Source organism: Macrosteles quadrilineatus, unplaced genomic scaffold (genome assembly GCF_028750875.1).
Source record: "Macrosteles quadrilineatus isolate MER2022 unplaced genomic scaffold, UCM_ALF_1.0 Scaffold_4__1_contigs__length_99947679, whole genome shotgun sequence".
Lineage (NCBI taxonomy): Eukaryota > Metazoa > Arthropoda > Insecta > Hemiptera > Cicadellidae > Macrosteles > Macrosteles quadrilineatus.
Genome location: NW_026542597.1, coordinates 48,507,754 through 48,531,149, shown reverse-complemented (window position 1 = coordinate 48,531,149; position 23,396 = coordinate 48,507,754). Strand labels below are relative to the sequence as shown.

At 33.5% G+C, this 23,396-nt stretch overlaps 2 protein-coding genes across 4 annotated transcripts in view; one reads left to right on the top strand and one right to left on the bottom strand.

Annotated features, from left to right (window-relative positions):
- Positions 1 to 2,085, top strand: part of LOC128991570 (ATP-dependent RNA helicase DDX3X-like) — a 30,253-nt gene extending 28,168 nt beyond the window's left edge. Inside the window, exon 16 of the mRNA XM_054414580.1 lies at positions 966 to 2,085. Within this exon, the coding sequence (XP_054270555.1) occupies positions 966 to 1,069 (104 nt within the window). The 3' untranslated portion in view covers positions 1,070 to 2,085. The remainder of the gene's footprint in view (positions 1 to 965) is intronic.
- Positions 2,086 to 9,738: 7,653 nt separating this feature from the next.
- The window catches only part of LOC128991488 (UDP-glucose:glycoprotein glucosyltransferase-like), a 39,030-nt gene continuing 25,372 nt past the window's right edge, over positions 9,739 to 23,396 (bottom strand). For 2 of the 3 annotated variants that reach the window (XM_054414409.1, XM_054414408.1), the window contains exons 21-27: positions 20,432 to 20,612; positions 18,377 to 18,559; positions 17,319 to 17,422; positions 16,897 to 17,068; positions 15,935 to 16,051; positions 14,439 to 14,592; positions 9,739 to 11,897 (exon numbers count right to left, since the gene is read on the bottom strand). In XM_054414409.1, coding sequence (XP_054270384.1) covers positions 11,872 to 11,897; positions 14,439 to 14,592; positions 15,935 to 16,051; positions 16,897 to 17,068; positions 17,319 to 17,422; positions 18,377 to 18,559; positions 20,432 to 20,612 — 937 coding nt within the window. In that variant the 3' untranslated portion in view covers positions 9,739 to 11,871. The remainder of the gene's footprint in view (positions 11,898 to 14,438; positions 14,593 to 15,934; positions 16,052 to 16,896; positions 17,069 to 17,318; positions 17,423 to 18,376; positions 18,560 to 20,431; positions 20,613 to 23,396) is intronic. The other variant, XM_054414410.1, reaches the window with a different exon arrangement.

The following is a 23,396-nucleotide window of genomic DNA, read 5'->3' as shown; positions in this document are numbered from 1 at the left end:
TTCCAGCAAATTTCTGGGTAAGAAAATGCAAACATCATCCGCTTCAACCAAGGATATTTTCTGCTTTTAACGAATTCCCCTATGGGGAAGTAGCTATTACCGTAGGTCTCATGGTAAGACCTAGTCCCGGGACTGATTTACATTTTGATCTCCCGAGAGGCCAAAAGCACCATTCGTTCAAATGTATATATATTTTTCTATATATATATATATATATTATAGATATGTGTGTGTGTGTGTGTCTGTCCGGACGGACAATAACTTGAGTAACTTTTGTCCGATTTTGATAAAATTTGGTTTGAAGGTGTAAGGCGGGATAAACTTGAATGAGTTAGCGAACCAGCATGATAGGACCATGGGAACAGGGTTTTATGGGGTAAAAATGGGGGTTTCTCACTTTTAACCCTTAAAACACAAAATTCATCAATTTTTCTCCAGACCTTTTAAAACAAATAATTTAGTATATCAAAGTGTTTTTGTACAATGATTGGTTACGGAGAAAATTTAAAAAATTAAAAATTCCCATGTTATTCTTATGGAGAATATTGTAAAATGTTGTAGTTGGCTTGTTTATGGATATATTTTTATTAAACTTGGTGGATTTATTTATTTCATTCTAATCTATTGATATTTTAATTTAAAAAAACACTTTATTAGTTTCCCTGTAGCAGCTAACCTAGGTACTCATTAAACATAAATGTTAATTTAAAAGATTAATTGAAAATCAATCCAGGCAAATGGAAATTTGCTTAGTCGGCAGGTTTGCTGCAGCGGGGGTGTTTAACTTACCGTAGTTATTTTATTTTTAACTAAGTACTGAACATAAATATACAAATTAGTTTGTTATCCACCGCAGTTATCTATGTAGTGGTTGTACTTTTTGGATTATTTATGTAACCCACTCATTTCTCATTGTTAAAATTATGTTCTTTGTCTGGATATTCAGTGATTTTTGTGTGTGACAGGGTACTACAGCGGTGGAGGTGGAGGAAGCAACTACAACAACTACTCCAGCAACAACAGTTCCGCCAACAACACCTCGTCTGGCCACGACTGGTGGGAGCAGTAACATCTCTCTGGTGGCTTGTCCTCTCTCATTCCACCGCCGCTTTGTTTGTTCCTCCTCGTGGATCTATAACTCTTCCCCGCACCGGACACTCGGACAGATCCAATGGTGGGAACGCTCGCGCTCGTTCCGGATATTGAGTTGTCATTAATTTTGGAAATCAAAGATCAGATGGGCTGTAAAGGTTACTGTGCGATATTTAGGTTAGTTCATTTCACATGAGTGATTGTTAAGTTTTCATACCATTACAGTAAATACGACGCGATAAGAGTATTTATTTCGTTTAGTATATTTTTATAGTTTCGTTTTCAATAAGCGGAGTGTCCTTTTATGTCCAAAAACATTTTAGTTTTAAAATTTAGGATATTTAAAAAAATTCTTTTTTACTTGATGTTGTCTTCAATAATTATTTTTATATCTCACTGTAAATTGTACATGGCATGAATCATATACATGAGCCAATGAATAAGATTAAACTTAGTCATCTTTATGGTATTTAAAACTGAATTAAGAATCAAGTATTGTGTATTGAGCCCCACAAACTAGTTGGAACTAAAAATGTATTTTTTTATCCACAGAAGTATCTTAGCGAGTTGTGTTAGGTGGGTTGAGTTGTTATGACAGTGGACATGAGTGTCAGTGGAGAGGCTGTGCCAACATGGATCTGTGTGCAACGATTCTTATTTCTCAGGACAATCTTCATTTTATTAAGGTACAAGGTATATTTAATGCACTTTACAGTCTTAATCACGAAATCTAGATAAAATGAAGAATGTCCGTCGAAAAACTTGCATATTAAATGACGAGTCAGTAATATATATTTTCAGTGTTAAAACAGTTGTCGCGTCAAAGATATAGATTCGATCTAAATGTCAGTAGCTTAGGTTACAACATCATTAGAGTTTTTTATTAAACTGTTATTAGGAGATTTTTGTATTTTAAGGTGGACATGAGGGAGCAATTTATTTATTATTTTAACCCAGTAGGGTTGAATAAAACATCTGTTTTCCTATTTTAAACTTGTTCTGTTTATTTCCTTCGCTTCGATACTAATAAGAAACATTCTTGCAAAGCTTTGATACCCAAGCACAAATTTAACAAGTGTTAAGAAGTTAGACCTTCCTTGTTTGTGTTTTATGTTTTACTAGCTGTTGTACCCGTGCTTTGCAAAGGGAAGAGGACACAAAATAGAAACATTTTAATCTTTAAATCTGCTGCATATAATAGTTACACATCGGCCAACGCTTTTAGAAACAAAATTCAACTTTTATGGCCTTAATAGAAATGTTTAAGTTATGACTTTTAAATCTAGAAAGTAGTGGATACCACCATTTTGGTTTTGATTAATTTTAAATCTAGTGTAGGCTGATATGAGAAAAACTGGCCAAATCTTGAATACAACTTTCAAATACCTGATTTACTTTCATCTCCCTTAGTTACATATCTTTTTTCTTTATTTTTTGACATTTTCAATTTCAATTTTGAAGTTGCAAAAATACTAATTATTAAACTTAAATTAACATTTTTTCAATTTCACTCTTCTTCATATTAAATCACAAATCCTTCCATCTTCAATTTTTTTTCCTTCACAATAAATCATTAGCAAAACTAAGTCAGCTATTATAAACTTTAGAAATATTGTTGTGCCTTATCTAAGCCCTTAATCTTATCCTTGCCTTATCTTGTTGTGCCTCAATAGTCTTTTGAAATGTTAAAGCAACTATATCTATACTATAAAAAATTTCAAACAAATAATTTAGCATTCAAGACAGCAGACAAAACGAATATAATTTTTAAAGCATCAAGGACTAAAAAATTTAATTTGGCAAATACAGTATATGTTTCATTGCATCTTAGATTCTACTCTACAAAAATATCAACAAACAACTTAATATACAAACCAGTTCTTTAAATCAGTTCTATCGTTCATTGCCTTTACATTTTTTCACACTTACTGGGCAAACATAGTAACAGATATTTCATTGGTTTTAGAAACAAAAGAACACTGTGGACTGCTTAGTTTTATGATATTTTCCTTGGTTTATTTTAATCAGTGGTGTGGTAAAACACAAAGAGACGTAGGAATTGGCTAACTCAGGAACTCGCTAACTCGGTCGTGTGTCGGAACTGGCTAACTCTGGAACTGGCTAACCGTCTCAGACAGGAATTGGCTAACTCCGGAACCCGCTAACTCGATTATGTCACGCGGCGGAATTCGCTAACTCTGGAAGTCGCTAACCCGGCCGCGCCCACTGCACGGAGCGTTGCCAACCTTGTACGACGAAATAATTGTATTTCAAAATGTCAGTGTCAATAAAGATACAGTAAATGTTATTGTTTTTTGTTATCAATTCCACTTTTAACAGCTACCTAGCCCAAAGTAATTAAAAAGCAATTAAAAAAATCATTAATAATTTTTTTTTTCATTTTACTGTACAACGGTCAATTAAATGTTTATGATTTCGATCTTAAATATAAATGCCAGTATTATAGGAAAAAATAGAATATGAAAAATTATTGATTATCCAGTAGTACCAATTATACTTCCATGAAATTAAGCTATAATACACGCAAGTTCTCAAATACGGAAAACAAATTTCATCGTGATGTCGTAATAAACCAAAACCACTTTCATAACTAATTCATAAATTTAAAATTAAAGGTTCGTCGTTGAATCGTCCAACATCCGTGAAAAAATATGACATAGGCTACGTTTCATAACAATTTATAGAATAGCTGTAAATCTAGACCTAATAGTTTAAACCAACACATTGTAGGCCTACTAGTAAAAGCTAGTTGCCTAATTATTTCAAAAATTTGTTGAATTATTGAGTAATAATGTTACATGTTTTAATAACAGTTTTTAGACGATAAACCTAAGCCCCACTAGTAAATAATAGAAGAATATATAATATTCTTATATTAAAACGTGACAGGCTTATTTTATTTCACGATTCTTAATCGACGACTTGACGGATATTCCTGATTTTAGTGTTAAGTTTCCTTTATATTACTTTTACAATCGAAATATACTATATCAAGCCATTGCTCGGTTCCTTGTTCCCCGGTACTGAGCTACTCAATAGACAATAGCTTTGTTGTTGGATAAGATCGGCTAATTTTAGCTATGGCCACCATTCATCAAAATGATAGCAAACAAGAACGCCTGGGTCCATTTAGAACCATAAAAACTCCAGACTTTTCAAAAGTAATGAAAGACGTAAAATTAATATTAATCAAACAAAATTAAGATGATGACCCGTTCTACACTAATAGCCTACGATAACAGAAATTTACAAATTGTATTTTTGCATAGACTATTTTTTAATATAATCCATCAATACATTACCACTTTATAATGTACTGATTAATACTAATTTATATTCAATAGCTCTATTTAATAATATATTTAACACTACTAAAATGTATTTCTGTAATGACGTTTAACGTGTAAATTTTATCGGGAAGTTAATCCTCAAAATTCAAGGTCCTTAAAGTCTACGGCAATTACTGGAGCTTTTTTACAATGTCTAATTGTTGGTTGCCTCGAATAGGATAGACTATTACATTACTGCTTCAATTTTGGTTAATAGATCATATGTTTCCTAACATCATAATGTAACAACATTTAAATTAACTAGCTGTTACCCACGGGCTTCAACCAGTTTGACTTCATAAGTATTAATAAAACTATTGATTGGTTAAGTTAAGCTGAAATAAACAAAACAGATTGCAGCATTACAAACAATAACATACAAATAAGAACAGCTGAGGTATTTTTAACATAAGGTATATGGAAAGTTCCCTTTGGGAAGCAATTATGACCTTAAAGGGCAATTTATGAAAAAATGGACAATTTTGCGCAAGGTTTCTCGTCATGACGAACATTTTAAGTATATGGTTTATGGGGGTGTGACTTATAGTTTTCTCAAAAGTTCATGGGTACTTTTGGCTGTATATATAGATTTTCTTGGCTAAAGTAAAGACGCAATATTGTAATAGAGTGTTAACGTTTTAGATTTTCGTTATTCATTAATGTACCTAGGTATATCATGTGCCTGCTATACAAAAATATCGAAACTATTTTATTTGTTTACTAATACTATGATTCGGAATTATTTTGGTAATAAATACAGAAATATTACGAAGAACCAAACTATTGTTAACACTCGCACGACAGATATAATATAGGCCTTTAAAGAAACAAATATTATAACCTATCAAGGACAAGTTTTCATAACCTGTAAAAGATCCAAATTAAATGTACAGTACTATCTTTTTGCATCCCAATAAACTACTATTTAAGTAAGAAGACAATAGATAAAACATACTCCCTTATATTAGTACATTTCTCATCCTTATAGATCTGCTGAAGACAATTTTATTGTTAGTTCTGTCCGGTGCAATGTCTGTGAAGGTCGTGTTTTGTTTACAATTTGTTTCTTGTTTTCAGTCATTTAAAACCTCGTTTAACTAAATAAAACGTTCTAATCATAACTAATAACACGTCCCCTAGTTATATAACCAAACAGTAGAGAACAAATCATGAAATCAACTATAAAATAATAGAATAGAAACACAATTTTGACGACACTAGCGATCAGTGTCACTGGACATGAACTAGACGCGAAAAACGATCTTCAAAATGTACAATGGGATGTAATGTTTACTTGTGTTGGTTAGTCTATGGCAAGACTATAATGCATTTTCCACCCTAATAGTATTCATAAGAATTATATTAAACATACTTTCGAATATATATTTATTTTATCGATTACATTGCTCTTACTCCTAATTATTCGTAGGATACGATATTATGGTACCGATACGATCGTAGGTACTACACTTTCGGCAACACTGGCCAACAATCTTCGTGCTTGGCTCCCATTGGACGTCGCGAGAGGCTTCTGATTGGGAGTTAGCGAGTTCCGCCGAGGGACCGAGTTAGCGACTTCCGTACGAGGACGGAATTCGCTAACCCGGCTCTAGAGCGGGTTAGCGGGTTCCGGAGTTAGCCAATTCCGAAACCGAACAAGTTAGCGAGTTCCTCTCATCGACCAAATTTGAAGATAGGGCGTTTAACATGGGGTTAGCGAGTTCCAGAGTTAGCCAATTCCGCGGACCCAACACAAATAATAAATTTATCAAATAAAGTAAATGTGAACTGAAAGTTATGTTAAGAAAAATAAGAGTATTTTGTATTACCATTTGATAATTAAATATAGTTACACTTACACAACAGATTTAAGAACACAAAAATCAACGACGACTTAGTTATTGATGATATTCTTTAGTTTAATTTAAGCATAGGTTTAGCAAAACACAATAACTAAATTTACCTAAATATACATATAAAAAAAAAACAATGTGATGTTAATCTAACACATGTTAAGCAGTTCGAATTTATTTAACAAATTCATACAAAACATCTATACATTGTAATTTTCTTACTGTTTCCATGAAAATATATCAATAACATTATTTTAATAACACTTGAGACACTTTAAAAATCGAAAGCAGAGCCTAAGTTGATACAGCAACGCTTTACGAATATTTTTTTTATTTCTATCAATCATTGACACAGTTTTGAAAAAATGATTTTTGATACATTTTTAGATTAAATAAACCAACCACATAATTGTGTGAAATGTTATATTTAATTTCATTGGATCAGCTGTCTTCAAATGTGAAATATGCAATTTGGCAGTTCTTCTTGTTTACATGTAAATGTCAAAGCAAATGTAAACATTGTGAGTATTCTCATTGCATCCATGGAGACCAACCAATATTTACTTTTAAAATCCTCACCTCAGAACTTTTAAAGCCAAAGGGGCAAAGCCCACGGTCAGTATCGGAAGTGCGAATAGTCCTATAATGGTCCTTGGTATGGTAGCTATATTTTTGTAAACTTTAAGCCCAGTTGGTTCAGTAGTTTTTGCACCTATTAGTAATACACATACAGACAGACACCATTAGATTTTTATATAATAGTATAGAAGATGGTTTGGGCAGTTATTTATCTAAAATGATCATCTCACATTTCATAACTTTCATTCAATTAAAATCATTAAACCTTTTTTCTTTATTGTATTTTATATTTAGTAACTTATTACTAAGCTATTAATATCCTACTAAATTAACACACTTTATTAGCCTACCTGTAGCAGCAAAACCTAGGTACTCATTTATCCTAATGTTATTTCAATAGATTTAATTGGAATTTATAATTATCAATTCAGGCAAATGGAAATTTCCTTAGTCTGCAGGTTTGCTGTGGCGGGGGTATCTAGTCATACCTCCTAGTCCTTACAGAAGAGATACCTTGGTAGCTAATAATTTTAGTTGAGAAGCAGTTTCATGATTTTAATTATGTTTTTAAATAGTTCATATTGCTTTTAAACTGAATTTGGAATAGTTGTGCAAAACACCAGTAGCGTGACTAAAAATCATTTCAAGTCTTCAACCTTATAAAACTGACTTGGAAGAAAGGAGATGGAAGTGTGGTGGTCTCCAGAAGATTTTTTCAATTTTTTGGCTCACGAAGCTACACATGAATTCTTGCAAACCCAGAGAGAGAGAGAGAGAGCTTCATTTACAAGATTTATACACATTAATTGTTAAAATTTGTAAACTACAGAATAGATTGTGTCAATTTGCGTGGCAAGTGGGATGAGCAATGAGCATGCACACAAGAACTCTTTCCTCACCTCCGTCGCTTTTAGCGAATTTCCCATATAGGGAATAAGCTATTACCGTAGTACTCACGGTAAGACCTGGACCCGGGACCGATTATTTTTTTTGTTTTGAGGTCCCTAGAGGTCAAAAACACCATCCTTTCAAATTCATATATATCATATTATATTCATATATATATATACTAGCTGACCCAGCGAACTTCGTATCGCCTAAGTTATAGGTTTCCCCTAAGACAGACCGATGGAAAGAAAGTACCGTTACGTTTAATTTTCAAGATGATCTCGTTCGCATCGCTCAATCACGTCCTGGTTGAAGTTCGTTCGCTACGCTCACTCACCTTTGGGTTGGAGCTCGTTCGCTACGCTCACTCACCTTTAGGTTGGAGCTCGTTCGCTGCGCTCACTTGCCTTCAGGTTAGCTCGTTCGCTACGCTCACTCGCCTCCGGGTTGAAGTTCGTTCGCTACGCTCACTCACCTTTTGGTTGCAAATTAGCTGTTGTCATAAATGTAAAAGAAATAATAGTGCTGCACCCTGTTGGTAATCCTTGTAACTTTAATGCTATTTAATTGAAACAGCTGTTAAGATTCATTAATTCCATTTCTCATAAGGTTAACATGGGAAACTCCAGAGCCACTGGGGCGGAGCCCTTTTAAGAATTTCGAAACGGGAAATAGTTTACTTCCTATTCGCATACCTACAGAATTTACACACCAAATTTCATAACGATCGGTGAAGTCGTTCCGGAGGAGTTTGCAGACAAACACTGTGACACGAGAATTTTATATATTAGAAGAAGATATGTGTCCGTTAGCGCGATAACTCGAGCAAAAATGATCCGATTTTGATGAAATTTGGTACAAACATGTAAACCTACATTTATTGAAACGAGTTCGCAAACCAGCATGATCGGACCATGGGACGGGGGTTTATAGGGTAAAAATGGGTTTTTTCCCATTTTTGACCCAAAAAACATAAAATTTTGCAATTTCTTTCAAAACTATTTTGTAGAGCTTAAAAAAACAAATAATTTAGTATATTGAAGCGTTATAATGCGCCTAATGGTTACGGAGAAAATTCCAAAAAATTTTAAATTTAACATTCCCATGTTATTCTTATGGAAAATAAGTAAACTGTTGTAGTTTGCTTGTTTATAAACATATTTTGCCCAAATTTGGAAATTGTTTTTATTTCTTACTAACTATTAACATTTTACATAAAAAACACTTTTATCCTCCCTGTTGCAGCAAACCTAAGTATGTTTTAAACTGATTCTATTTAAATAGGGAATAAATGTGATATTTTTAAGGAGACATTTTAGTGTAAATCCATTCAGGGAAATGGAAATTCGCTTAGTCTGCAGGTTTACTGCGGCGGGGGTATTGTTATTTTGTACTGGTACAGTCATTCAAAATCCGTTGGATAAATTTAATAGCTCTAGCTTCTTCTGGTGGTGTGAATCTAGGTGTTGTTGAAAGCCTTTCCCTCGTGCCATTTTAAACAAACAGGACCTATAAGTAGACTACTAAACAATAAATGTATGCAGCAATACGACCTAATTATGTTGAACAGTTCTGGAAGGATCAGAAGAGGGTCTAAATCAACCATACAGGTAAAACTCAATAGAGTTTGATAAGTGAAATAAGCTACTAATAAATTTAACTTTGAACCTTGATGCTTTGTAAAAATATTTAAGTAAACCAGGTCAATCCGTACCTGTCTGAGCACTGAGCAGTGAAAGTTTGCTTTTCTCATATTTTTAGGACATACAAAGCCCAATTGGATATTGTATTGTTTTTTTGATTTCTTACATTTTGATGAAAGCTTCTGTCAAAAATTAAATCTATTTTGAAAAAAATATAAATATTTAAAATATTTTTAGTGCAGTCATTAAACCTAACGTTTACTAGTTACCCTTGCAATTTATATACTAAATTTACACTAAACAGATAGGTACTGCAATAAAACCAAAATGCAATGGATTCAAAAATTTTAATATCTACTGAAAAATAATCATGATACAACTTTAAACACAAACAAATTTTTTAAAGAAGTACAAGAACGTACTTAAATAAAAGAATTTATCACAGATATTAATTTTTAATAATTTCTAAGGTAAAAGTTCTTTGAATGAAATGAGTTTTCTTAGGAATGCATCACTTTGCATTTTATAAATTGGTGCTTCTCTAGATTGATTTTTTTCTTTGTTCATAAATACATAGTATATTTTATACAAGTACATAAAGTGGCATTTTACGATGCACGCTCAAATTTCATATTATGTGAGGCAAAGCCGATTACAGGTACACCTGCCTCACTTGTGAGTACGGGAATAATTGGAGCAAGTACCAGTACATCACTTTAGGTTTTGGGCAAACGTTTTGAACAATACTTTTCATCACGACTTCTTAAAAAATAGAAAAAAATAACAGGTTAACATGAAGTGACTCTTTTCAACCCGAGCTCCAGTTTTACGATTGAGGCAAAGCCGAGGTCAAATAATGAGTGGGAGTGAGAATTGAAAAGACACTTTTACCTGTTTTAATGACCATGTGATGGACTATAATTTTTGTCATATTGCACCATTATTTGAACAAACTACAAATAGTTTTCATTTAACATCTCAAAACTACATCTAACTTGTTTTCAATTTAGTTTGCTAATGGAAGCAGCTGTTCAGGAAGTGATTCAATCGTTTGGTCTATTGTGCAAGTGTACATCTATGTTGAACTATTTACCATAAGAAAACAATTAACTACGCCTGATTTAACAATCAATACATACCTTCGATAAACGCCATTGTTTACAATCTAAATTTACAACTGAGATGACAACAGCTGATTTTGACTCCCCAGAAGCTAAAAACACCTTTTAATCCGAAAGGTAAAAATGCTACTTTAGACCCGCAACGCATGTCTTAAAAACAGCTGCTTTTGCTGCAGTGTGCAGTATGACAAAAAATTTTTTCTTTGATATCATTTGATAACATTTTATGATATCAGCTGTCATAGAAAACAGCTACTTTCCGTGAAAAATATCATTCATAACTGTTTAAAAGGATAACATACCCTGTTGAAAGATTGCTATATTGTCACTAAACATTTTTTGAGATGATGAAATGGAGGAAGTAATTAAATTAATTTATGCTGGTGCCCTTAGATCAATAATAAATCCCACTCCCTCCCAAAAAACCCTACAGACATTGTCATAAAATAATGATGGTTGAAAATAGGTGAGAAGATTGAATTATTATTATTATTTTTCAGTGTCTGTATATTTATAGTTCCTAAAGGTAATCAAAAATCACATCAGGAATTATTGTATCAACTATTAAGGAGGAAGATTAAGATCAAATTTTATTCTTTTCTAGATTATGCCACATTATTCCAAAAAATTGCAACTTGCAACCATGTGTGTTTCTATAACATTAAAAGTATGTATTATGGCACAAAAAAGAGTTATTGGGCAGATGAAGTCTAAGAATTGCAATAAAATCACCTTTACTTGGGAAATATAACTTTAAATTTGGTAAACTTTTTATAACAATGCAATTCAGAATAAGGGAAGTAGTATTCTAAATGTGTGTACAGAGAGAATTCTCAAGAATTGTAAATACCGGAAACAATAAAAAAAGCGCCCATGCTCAGTGCATGCGGCAGCAAATTTATGTTGCCCAATTTCACAGCATTTTTTGAAATCTTCAATCATACATAAAGAAGAGTTTTTATCCCAAAATCACACTGTTTTATCTGCAATCACTTGGGTAGATCCTTCAAACACAAACTTTTAGCTACTTAATGAACGTAAAGACCAGAATAAAGAATATTTGTTTACAGGAAAGTCTTGATAAATATTAATCTTAACACTCGACAGAATTTCTAAACTAGTTATAAACAGTTCATCACTTTAAAACAATGTTCGTACTATAAGTATCTAAAAAAATCTTTACATACTAAAAGTGTCAGTCGCAGATGACTTGGTGAAAATCATACATCATACAATGAGGAAACAAACCGGACAATTCATCAGAGTAAATAAAAACTGCTTTTTAAACAAAGCAGCTAGGAGTGAGACGAACAAACGGCGAAGTTGCGTGACTGAGGCTGCAGTGTCATAACTCGGAGTGTTCTCTGTGGCCTGAAACAGAAATATTGTGTGTGAAACAAACCAACTTGTCATTGTTTGATTTTTTATAGTGAGTTTACCTTGGCACTTTTTACGTTTGTGAGTGAAAATTTAAAAACGTACGTTTTCAGGAAACACACTTTGCAAATTTTTTTCCCCTTTTTTCAAAACTTTTATTATTTTTTTGATTTCATTAATATTTGAAGTTTCATAAAATGTCCATGGTAACGCAATATCTTTGGTAGTTTTTTTTTAAAAGAGCATCTTTAGTGGAAAAACACAAAATCCTGTCACGACCATAACAGACGTTTAAATGAATATTAAAAATAGTTAATATTATTTTTATAACTATGTTTTGCTATAAACTAATTTACTTTTATGACCATTATACATTAAAAAGGTCACTGAGCTTTAAGTATATTTGGTCTTTCTAGAAAAAAATAAAAAACTCAAAAAAATTGAAAAAAAGCCAATAAAATCTTTTTAAGTTTGTATAACTCCGAAAAAACTTACCTGAGACCCGAAAAATCGTTATGTTTGCATAGAGGCGTGCTTCTTTTGTGTATAAAACATTGAAATATGACGATATTTTAATTTTTGAAATTTTTATGACAGAAATCATAAACGTGATGGTCAGGGACAAGCGGTACGGTCGTGAATTTTATAAAACAATCTAAATCTTTCTAAACAATCCTTTAATTATACTATTAGTTATAATAAAAATATGTGTTTCAATTGAACTAAACTGTTCAAATTACAATTATATTAAAGTTATTGTCACGACCAAACACACTATAATCCATAAGGCTGGATAGGTCGTGAAAAAACCCGCGATGGTCGTGAAACTTTGGTCGTGAAATTACGTGTTATTTGGCTCTGTTCTGGCGGTAGCTCTGCACCTCATGTTCGAGGATACAAAGTGGACTTCTAGGTTAATCTAGCAATTGAAATATCTTATAAACAAAAATTAACACCATGTCTACTTCATCGAATGACTATGTACGGTCATGGACACATCAAAATTACAAAAAACACAACCTTTCCTGTATTAATCTTGTAATTCCTCCTTTCAACTCGAAACGACCGGCACTACAATCCTGACGTACACCCCGAACTAGTCTCTAAAACCAACTGACTCCATCAACGCGAGGCTTGCCACTGTCGTGCTCCAAAGTTGAAAAATTTTCCCAAATGGTCGTGACGCCAAATCGAGGGACAGACTTATTATGTCATGGTAGTCAGTTTGCAATGACAATAAAATTATAATATGCTCCTTTTTTGTAAGTTTAATAACCATTGATGACATAAAAATATGGCTTTATATATTGCTGCATGAATAATTAGTCTAAAAACAGCGTGAAAGTTGGAAAATGTACCCTAGGGACACGTCATGGTCGTGAATTTCGAGACTTTAAAAATACGAAAAAAATACCTAGAACCTATTTAAAACCAAATAAATGTGTGTAACATGTTGCCCCCATCCCAAAAAATATTAAAACACATAATAATAAACTACAAATCCAGTAGCTAGGAAGTAAAATGCCAGGGACATGAAAACGTACGTTTTTAAATTTTCACTCTTGTTGTCTTTTTACTAGCATTAACCTTTTAATGCTGATGTATACATCCCAATTGTATGGACCAGCTGTAGCCTAGTTTTACCAAAATAGGACAAAGTTAAATTAGCCACTCACAGAAGGCACTAAGTATAAAATTATATTTACTGTGTTTTTGATAATGGTAGTTGGAAAGACATGACAAATACTATGGCTTACTATAAGCTGTGCTGTGGGTTTGATTTGGTTAAAAAGATGGCATATTTGACAGACATTGGTAATTTAATTTACATCAGTGTACCGACAGTGGCTCAATTCTACAATTACATTTTGATTAAAAAGCTACAAGATGGAATGTCCAGTTCTATTGATCGTCAAAGCTACTAGCTAACGTCGACCTTTTGTTCCTTTGAAAGGAAGCAGCGACCTTCAGATTTAGAGGCAAGAAATATAACCACTCGGCTGGCCAGACAATTGATTTATTTTGTTTTGCCACTAGATCAAAAGTGATTTAACGTAAAACTCAATTTTAAAAGTGAGGGAGGATGAAAAACTCTTTGAGCCATGTATTTTTTTTTCTCATACAGTATGAAATGCTTAAAAATATTTTGTAAATCGACTTTTGGAATTGAATCATTCTTAATATATATATATACAATACATTTTGAATGGAAGGTGTTTTTTGCCTGTGGGGACATCAAAATTAAAAAGTAAATCGGTCCCAGGCCTAGGTCTTACCGTGACAACTACGGTAATAGCTACTTCCCAATAGGAAAATTCGCTAAAAACAATCTCCAAGGATTCTTTTTTTCAAGAGGAACACAAATCTTGAAGATGAAAATGTTTTGTGATGAATTTGAATTCAACCAGAAGAGATACCAATATACAAGTCATGATAAGTTTTGTTTTGTTTTTTTACGACTAGATTGAAGCAATTTTAGCAGTAACAATGTGGGATTAACAAAAATAAAACTGTATTAGAGATAGTGCAGCTTACTTGGTGTTTGATGTGTCACAGTTTCTTCTTCGTGTTCGTCTGTAGCTCCGAGCCGGAGCTGTAACCTCTTGATCTCGTCGTCGTAATCCTTCCACTCCTCTACAATACGCATGGCGGCTGTCAACTTAGCCTCCTTGGTCAGTGGGTTGTTACACTGTAAATGAACGACATTGTAAATTTTAAGTGTTAATACATTTTGTTACAAATTTAAATTTTACAGTGTTACTTCATAAAAAAATTGTTATGTTATTTGAGTTTATACAGTTTGGTATATCACATTGTAGTGGTAGTACTCAGCACCTTACAGTGGTTACTGCTGTGTTTTTAAAGATGAAAATAAGGGATTAAGTGTTGGTTAAAGGGATAAGTTTATTTTGAGGTGCATTCAAAAGCTACTCAGAAACACACACATGCCACCTTTTCAGCAGAAAATTGGCTTAATTTACAACCATTTTTACTCATTCAAGAATTTCTATACAATTGTGAAATACTTCCATTAATTAGTACCACTATTCTTTGACATCGCCTATTTCCTGTTGTGATTAAAGGCTTAATAAATTGTTTAATTTGACCTAAATTATACAACAATATATTTTTTTTATAAAAATAACTAGCTGACCCGGCGAACTTCGTATCGCCTAAGTTATAGGTTTCCCCTAAGACAGACCGATGGAAAGAAAGTACCGTTACGTTTAATTTTCAAGATGATCTCGTTCGCATCGCTCAATCACGTCCTGGTTGAAGTTCGTTCGCTACGCTCACTCACCTTTGGGGTGGAGCTCGTTCGCTACGCTCACTCACCTTTGGGGTGGAGCTCGTTCGCTACGCTCACTCACCTTTAGGTTGGAGCTCGTTCGCTGCGCTCACTTGCCTTCAGGTTAGCTCGTTCGCTACGCTCACTCGCCTCCAGGTTGAAGTTCGTTCGCTACGCTCACTCACCTTTTGGTTGCAAATTAGCTGTTGTCATAAATGTAAAAGAAATAATAGTGCTGCACCCTGTTGGTAATCCTTGTAACTTTAATGCTATTGAACATCATAGAACAGAACCAACTTGTTTAATTGAAACAGCCGTTAAGATTCATTAATTCCATTTCTCATAAGGTTAACATGGGAAACTCCAGAGCCACTGGGGCGGAGCCCTTTTAAGAATTTCGAAACGGGAAATAGTTTACGTCCGATTTGCATACCTACAGAATTTACACACCAAATTTCATAACGATCGGTGAAGTCGTTCCGGAGGAGTTTGCAGACAAACACTGTGACACGAGAATTTTATATATTAGATTTTCAGTTACAGATAACTTGGTGAACAAATTTGACAAGGAAACAAAACAGGAAGTTGAACAAAGTAGGTCAAGCGAACCTACGATGAGATGAACAAATAATGTTTAAAGTTAAATGGCAAGAAAATGTGCAAACAAAAACTACTATGGCTTTAAGGCTCTGTTTTAAGACCTCAGTGATTTATAAACTAAACATAGTACTACTGCACAGACCAGGTCGATGGTTTTAGCCGATTGTTTGGATTGGTCGTCACACCATGTCTCACACCACAGCCACTCCTGAGGCAGAGACTTGATGGCCACCTGATGTATCATGTTGTTGGGCAAGTCCTGTGGAGGAAACAAACATAGATTAGATTAAACATTTGACTGATCTAAAAAGTAGGCATCCCATTCCAAAGTTGAATTAGTACACAGTTGACAAATCACATTTCAACTGTGCCACCAACAGAATTAGCTGCTGTAAAATACCATTCTCTTTCTTATTCACTAACCTTTTGTTTGTGGCAAATTTGTAACCTACTTTTACTACAACTAGTAAAACAGTAAGTGAAAAATTGTGAGAGCATAAAGTGATGTATAGAATGTACAGCATTGAAACAGTCAGGAATGTAAAAATAAGCATAACCAATAATCAAATGGGATATTATCCTTGTTTATTATGATTATCAAATAAAGATGTGGACGCCAACTACAATGATTTGTGTAGCTTTGTTACTGACTAAGATCAGCTATTTCATTAGCCTGGATAATTTATTAAACCAATGATTATGGACAGCTTGATTCAGTTTCGAACCATCAAAAAGACTACGGACTTTTCTCAAGATCGATCCAGCAACCTTTTGATTGCTAGGCGAGCACTACAACCATTCAGCTACCCAACCAGTTAAATATAATTGTATTATTACCAGCAGGGTTGCTCCTTGTAACAACATATCTAAACTAAAATAAAATTCAGATACTCATTTTTAGTACAATACGTGTATAATAACAATATGGAGTATAGATGACTTCTCAGTAACTGAAAAAAACAGGTGATTCACTCATGAATTCATCAGCATGAATGTGGGTTCCAACCTGATTCCATAGGACCAACAGGGGTTTTAGTAGGTGCGAGTCCCACTTTTCCCATTAGAGTTTGTGCATTCTGCATTTCATCTAAGTATGGAAATTACCTGGTCAAGGTTAGACAGACTGTTGGGGTCCTGGCTCAGAGCTTGGTATTGTCCTCGCAGTCTGTCCCCGGCTGCTATCTTGCGGAATCTCTTAAGATCAACCACATAGAGAGCGCTGATGTGGTATCTACGACCTTGCAGGTGATTGCGCCAGTAGCCCTGCTTCCAGAACCTAAACCACAAGACTTGTTGTGTTATTTAAAATATTTGACTTCTGATACACTATCGACAAGTATATATCTCTTTCCTAAACTGTGTAAACTTAAGCCTCACACATTAGAATGCAGCTGTCAACAACAGGATGAATAAACGGCATCAGCAATCTGACCGTCTTGATCAATGTTATGAGTGAGGGATAGTAGACAAAACAGTCATTTTACTTTAACTCAAAACAAAAGATGAATCAAAATTAGCCAACCTACCTGAAACCATCCATTTCAGTTCGACTGTCACAAAAAGGAGTGTAACCATACGGAGCTCCTCCTAGGTCTAAATCAACTAGTTCCTTCATATCTGCTCGGACAACCTTAAAAGAACAAGAATACAATTTTACAACAAAACAGAGCTATGGGAAAACAAAACTTGTTAAACCTAAAATCTTTGTAAATAGAAGGGATTTGTATTTAAAGAGTAATGTGATAAAACAAATCTGTAAGTAACATGCAAACTAATGTCAGTTTGGAAAACACACTGATTGTTAGACACTAATATACACAGACTTGAGCACACATTTTAAGGGAAGGGCCAGATTATATATAAAAATACACAAGCTGAAAAATTGAACGACAATGTTTTTCCAAGTGATAAACCTAATTTTTACTTTTAGAACAGATAAAGCAAAAGATTTAAGTGCCCGATTTGTTCAGAAATCAACCGAGCAACACACCCATTGCACTCCACTTATCTACAGACATGTACTATGTTTACACCAGGCAGTATGTAGGCTTACTTAATCCATAATACCGTAACTAAAATACAACGAGAAGTAATTAATCAATCTATTCTTACTTTGCAAAAAATTGGCTAGGTATTTTTTTCCTGTTACTTTGTATTTTTCTAGTCTAAGCTCAATTTTGACAATGCACCTGTTCTATATGTTATCACATCTAAAAGAATGTTATGTGCAAATAAATAATGTCTAATGTCTTACTTATTTTATGTACAGTTGTAAAGGTTATTATAGTCTGTTCATAAAATTTAGGTGGTTTAAGGGAAAGGTTTCCTGGATTCCCCCACTCCTATTTTTAGCTTAATTTACACATCAGCTGTTGTTTCACAGTTAGGGTGAAGTGGAGGGGCTGCAATTGCTTCCCCTCAAACCGCCTAAATTTTGTGAACATAGTATAAACAAATGTGGGCCAGATTGATGGCTATAAGATCTGTTCTTGACCTGAAACCCATCATTGTGTTAGGAGGGTTGTTGTAAACAGTCAACAAATGAGACATAGTATTTATCTTCTTACTAAAGGCTAAAACGTACCTGATCAGCATCCACAAAGATGATCTTCTTGATGTGGAGCGGGAACAGCACGTCGAGGAAGAGTATCTTGTAGCCCCAAATGATTCTCTGTTTCTCCGTCTGCTGGTGCAGCCAGCGAGGCCATTTGTATTGAACCAACTCGTACTCGAACCCATACTCCTTGGCCATCCTTGGCAGGAAGTCCTGTTTGGCAATGGAAAACATCATTGAAATGTGACAGTATGAGATGTTCCAAAATTATCCTCATTGTTTACTTTTGAATTTGTATATACCTAGGCCTACTATTAGCTAAATTAATACCTCTAAATTATCACATGTGTTTACATGCAGTAAAAGGGCAAAAGGTTCCACCTATTGTAAATTTCCATATTTCACATTCTCATCAAACACTGTCATTTATTTAATAAGCTAAATTTATAATCACTGGAAGTTACTTATACAGTTTGAATTATTTTACAAAATTATTCTTCTCTTTCACTTTCAAAAATGTAATTAAAATACTCTTCATATAATACCAACCAATTATAAAAGTAACAGTGAATAGTGACATCAAGAAACCAGTGAACTAATTGTTGAAACAGATGTATGAAATTGAACATCAAGAATCAAGATTTTTCAATTGAGAATAAGTAATGAAGAAGCAAGACAGGAAGATTATTTAAAACTTTTAATTGGTGATTTAACTTTACAGTATTTAAAATATCAAGATTGTTCTCAATTATTTAATACATATCATTTTTACCTCAAGAAATATATTTGTGGAGAAGACTACCATAAACTTTTGGGTGAGATCAAACTGAACTTGTACTTTGCTAAATACTCACATTCCAAAATTTCTATTGGCTTTTGCCGTTTTGAACTTTTACCTAAATTGTAATTTTACTAAATTCAAAATTTGAACTTTCTTCTTTCAAAAGTGTAAATAGAACTGTACATAACTTGTGATGAACATTAGGCTTATGCCTATCCAACATCACATAAGCCTACTTTAAGCCGGCACATTCCTAGAACCCTGAGATTAAGAGTTTCATCTAAATTTATAACCCTACTTATTTGTACAATTTGACTAATAAAAGGTTTATATGTATTCATCATTGTAAACCCTGGACATTTATTTATTACTTATTTACCAAACAAAGGTTAAAGAACTTTACAAGTAGTTTATGTGCATGTATGGTGAGTTTTACTAGGCAGATTTGGTAAGTCGGTTGCTCAGTTGGTAGAGCGAGACAGATTGTGAAACTAAGGCAGCAATGCCAGTGCTCTATGTCTCAAGAAACAAATTTTACAATTTTTAACCAGTAGAGCCTTTTACCTTTGACTATTATTGTTTTTATTGTGTTGCTGAGTATATTAAAGGAGTATGGAGAGCTGATAAGTTTGAGTAAACATAGGCTTATCTTAAAAATGTATTTAGTGCTTTGTATTGTACCTTAATATTGATGTGCCTATTCACTTGTACAAAATTAATTTGGCAAAATAAAATCTTATCTTATATTGGATACAGAGTTTAAAACAAAAATGTTACTGAATCAATAATAGAAAGACTTGCCCTTGTTGGGAGAAATGAAGCACATTTTATTATTTTAGTATTGATTTTTTACCCTGATTTACTCCACTTTGGCACTAAAAATTGAATTTAAGAACCATAAACTTAGTTTTTATCTTGTCACTTTACAATACTTTAAAACCCCATTAAAATGTGAATGTCTGGGTAGGCGAGTGGTATTGCTCACCCTCAAATCTGAAAGCTGATAGTTTGATTCTATTCAATTCTAAAATCAGATGCCATACGTTTTAAACTATAAATTTAAATTCAATTCAATTTAGTTAGTACAATGGCTAAGGTTTAGCAATGAATATGTGACATACCAATAGAATGCTGTATTGGATCATTACAAATCTTTTTCCCACCCAAATTAATGATGCTTTATAACAAATGATTGACCTTAGACAAGACCAGAGTTTGGAATGTTACCTTACGAGAAATTAAATGCAAACGGCAAATGACAAAAAAAGAAAGAAAGAGATCTAGAATAAAATAATGTCACTCACCTTGAACGTGGGAGAAAGATAGTTCTTGAGGAACCAGAACTTGACAGGAGACTTGGTGTTCTTTAGCACACTCAACATCATGATGCGAAGAAACCTCTCGTACAAGTGTCCGGAGGCTACAGAGAAGATGTTGATGGTGGTGTCAGCCGGGTCTGCTGGCTCGTCCTTGGAGCTAAACGTGCTACACACAATAAGATCAGTAATTCTTGGTCATAGTTTTATAGGTAGAAAGTAAAACAAAACAATAGATGGACGCCTGAAACTTCTGTTTTATAGCCATAGTAAAAAAAAAACAAAATTACTACAATAAAAGGTTTAAATTACCTGTATCCGTCAAGTGATCCTGGTTTGTAGTTAATTGACTACAGCCGTTTCGTGTTGTAAAAACACATCTTCAGCATATAGGTAATTTAAACCTTTTATTGTAAAAATCAGTGATCCAGAGGCTATACCATAAAAATAAAATTACTACAGTTTATCAAGACTGAATATTTGGGATTTTTCAGGATAAAGTTTTTGCGATCTTTGGAAACGATATTTCTACGTCAGATCTTTTCGAGATGGAATTTACTTTGTTGATGCATAATATCTAAAGACATGAAAACATCATCACTATGCCATCTTGCCTATACATTACATCAATGTGTAATGAAAACAAAAATAAATATATAGTTATAAATTTTGAGTAAATATTGTGCTGTATTGGATTTCATGATGTTATGATAATAACTAACTGTCGTCTACTGTTGTGTAATTATTTTGTGCTGCAGTGGCACTAGCAGCCGACACCCATTTTCATTTCGCTGACTTGCAGACATTGGAACATCATGCTTGTCTTAAAATAACAATATTTTCTTAGTATATAAGTATTTTCCTGAGTTTTGGATATCATTCATGGCCTGATATATAGGTATATAATTTACTAAAGATATTTTGGTGTTTCACAACAAAATTCCTTCACAAACTTGTTATGATATTTAACAATTATATTTTAACAAATTTTCTGAAAGTTGGGAGAAAAAATTCTTTTTTTAGCAGACATCTACACTCTAACTAAACAGTATTGAGATAATTATTTAATTTGTGTATGCTTCCATATTGAATGTATTGAACAAAAAAGAAGAAAACATAGCAACACCAATAAACAGAATAGATAAGCAATCTTTAACTATTTTTATATAGATTTCACACATATTCTTTGTGGTAGTAGTGTACACAATTATTACTTTATGAATAACTACAACTACAATATCTAAGGACTGAAACGATTAGATACAGTTCATATATCTATTTAATCATGAAAAAGGGTGCGTGATGGCTGTTTGGGTCGTAATTGATAGTCATTGTGTGATAAAATGGTTGGTTATAAATAATACTATAGGATAAACAAATAGTTTATTTGGTTAAGATAGATTTAAAGAAGATGAAATAAAAGTTATTAAACGGTTATCAAAAAACACAATCCATAATAATGAAAAATATATATGGAAGTATGTTATATCTTTGATTTTAATCTTCTACAAAGCTACACAAGTAAAAACACCAGTGTAAATTACAGGGGATCAGATTTTACTTAATGATACATAACTATTGAAACTAAAAACAAAAACCATTTCAGGTAATACATAAATATTTGTAAAAAATAAAAATATAAGAATGAATTTTAAAATATTGGGATTTTCCAACACTGATAAGTAAGGGTGTTTGGGTTGGTTAATACAAATTACCTCAGTTCATAAATTGGATTGGTGAATGGATATTCAAAGTAAAATCTGCAACACGTAAAGTTTTTAGGTATCAGTGTTTGACCATATAAGGCTATGATATTATCTTCAGTGGGAACCACTAAAAATGTTAATTCTTCTTCAACCATTTATTTTACATAGCTTGCGCTGATTTTTCAACCTTCTTTCACATCCCAGGACTCTAGTCTCTAACTCAAAACCGTTTTACACACTACTTCAGGCTATGCCTAAAGAGGCGTGGAGTTATCATATAGCTAAAGTCAATGGTGATCGTCGGGATTTGAGCCTGAAACCTTAGGGACCGAAGGCTCCTGCTCTAACACTATACTCTATTCCATTTGTTCACCAGGCTCTACAGGTCTTATGGGAGATAGGGATAGTAATAACATTACTGGAAAGATCATGCTTATGTTATCATGCTTTGTCATGAGGGTTGCGTCAACTTGTGATTTTGAAAGCTCTTAAGTATATTCCACTTATTTCTGTTGTGCTTTTTATTGTTTAGTATTTTGACTTAATGATTTGGATTTTGACTTATACAGTACAAACCCGCTAGTGACCTGGGACAAAAACCATGGTCGGAACAGTAGTAAGCAGATTACCTGAGGACCATATTAATATGACCAAATTAATTGCTTAACCGACAATCATTAAACACGTGATCACGGAAGACAATAGTAATGTTCCCGTGATTGCAGGACGCATTAAATATTTTTCCACAATGGTGGGAGTAGACGATGAAGTTTCCTTACCACAGGAGCTATTCAATATTTTACTGCTATCACAGATTAAGTTTCTGTGATTGCTGTAGACAATGATGTTGTCCCACAAGTTCAGGAGATGTTTAATATATTCCCGTATTCATGCAAGACGATGATGATATCTACATGACCGCAGGGGATGTTCAGGGTTCTACTGCGATCACCAAAGACAATAATGATTTTTTCTGTTCCTGTAAGATTTGTCCATGATCGCAGAAGAGCATGATAATGTTTTCATGACTGTGGGAAATGATCAATATTTTGCCATAATCATGGAGGATGACGATAAATGTTTCCGTGACTGCGGAAAACAATGATGATAATTTGAGATCACAGTGGATAAACAAGATTTCTACCGTGTTTGGGGAAGACGGTGATAATATCCACATGACCATTGCAAATATTCACGAGATTACCACTGATAACATTGTCACCGATAGCGATAGGTGATGGCAAGTT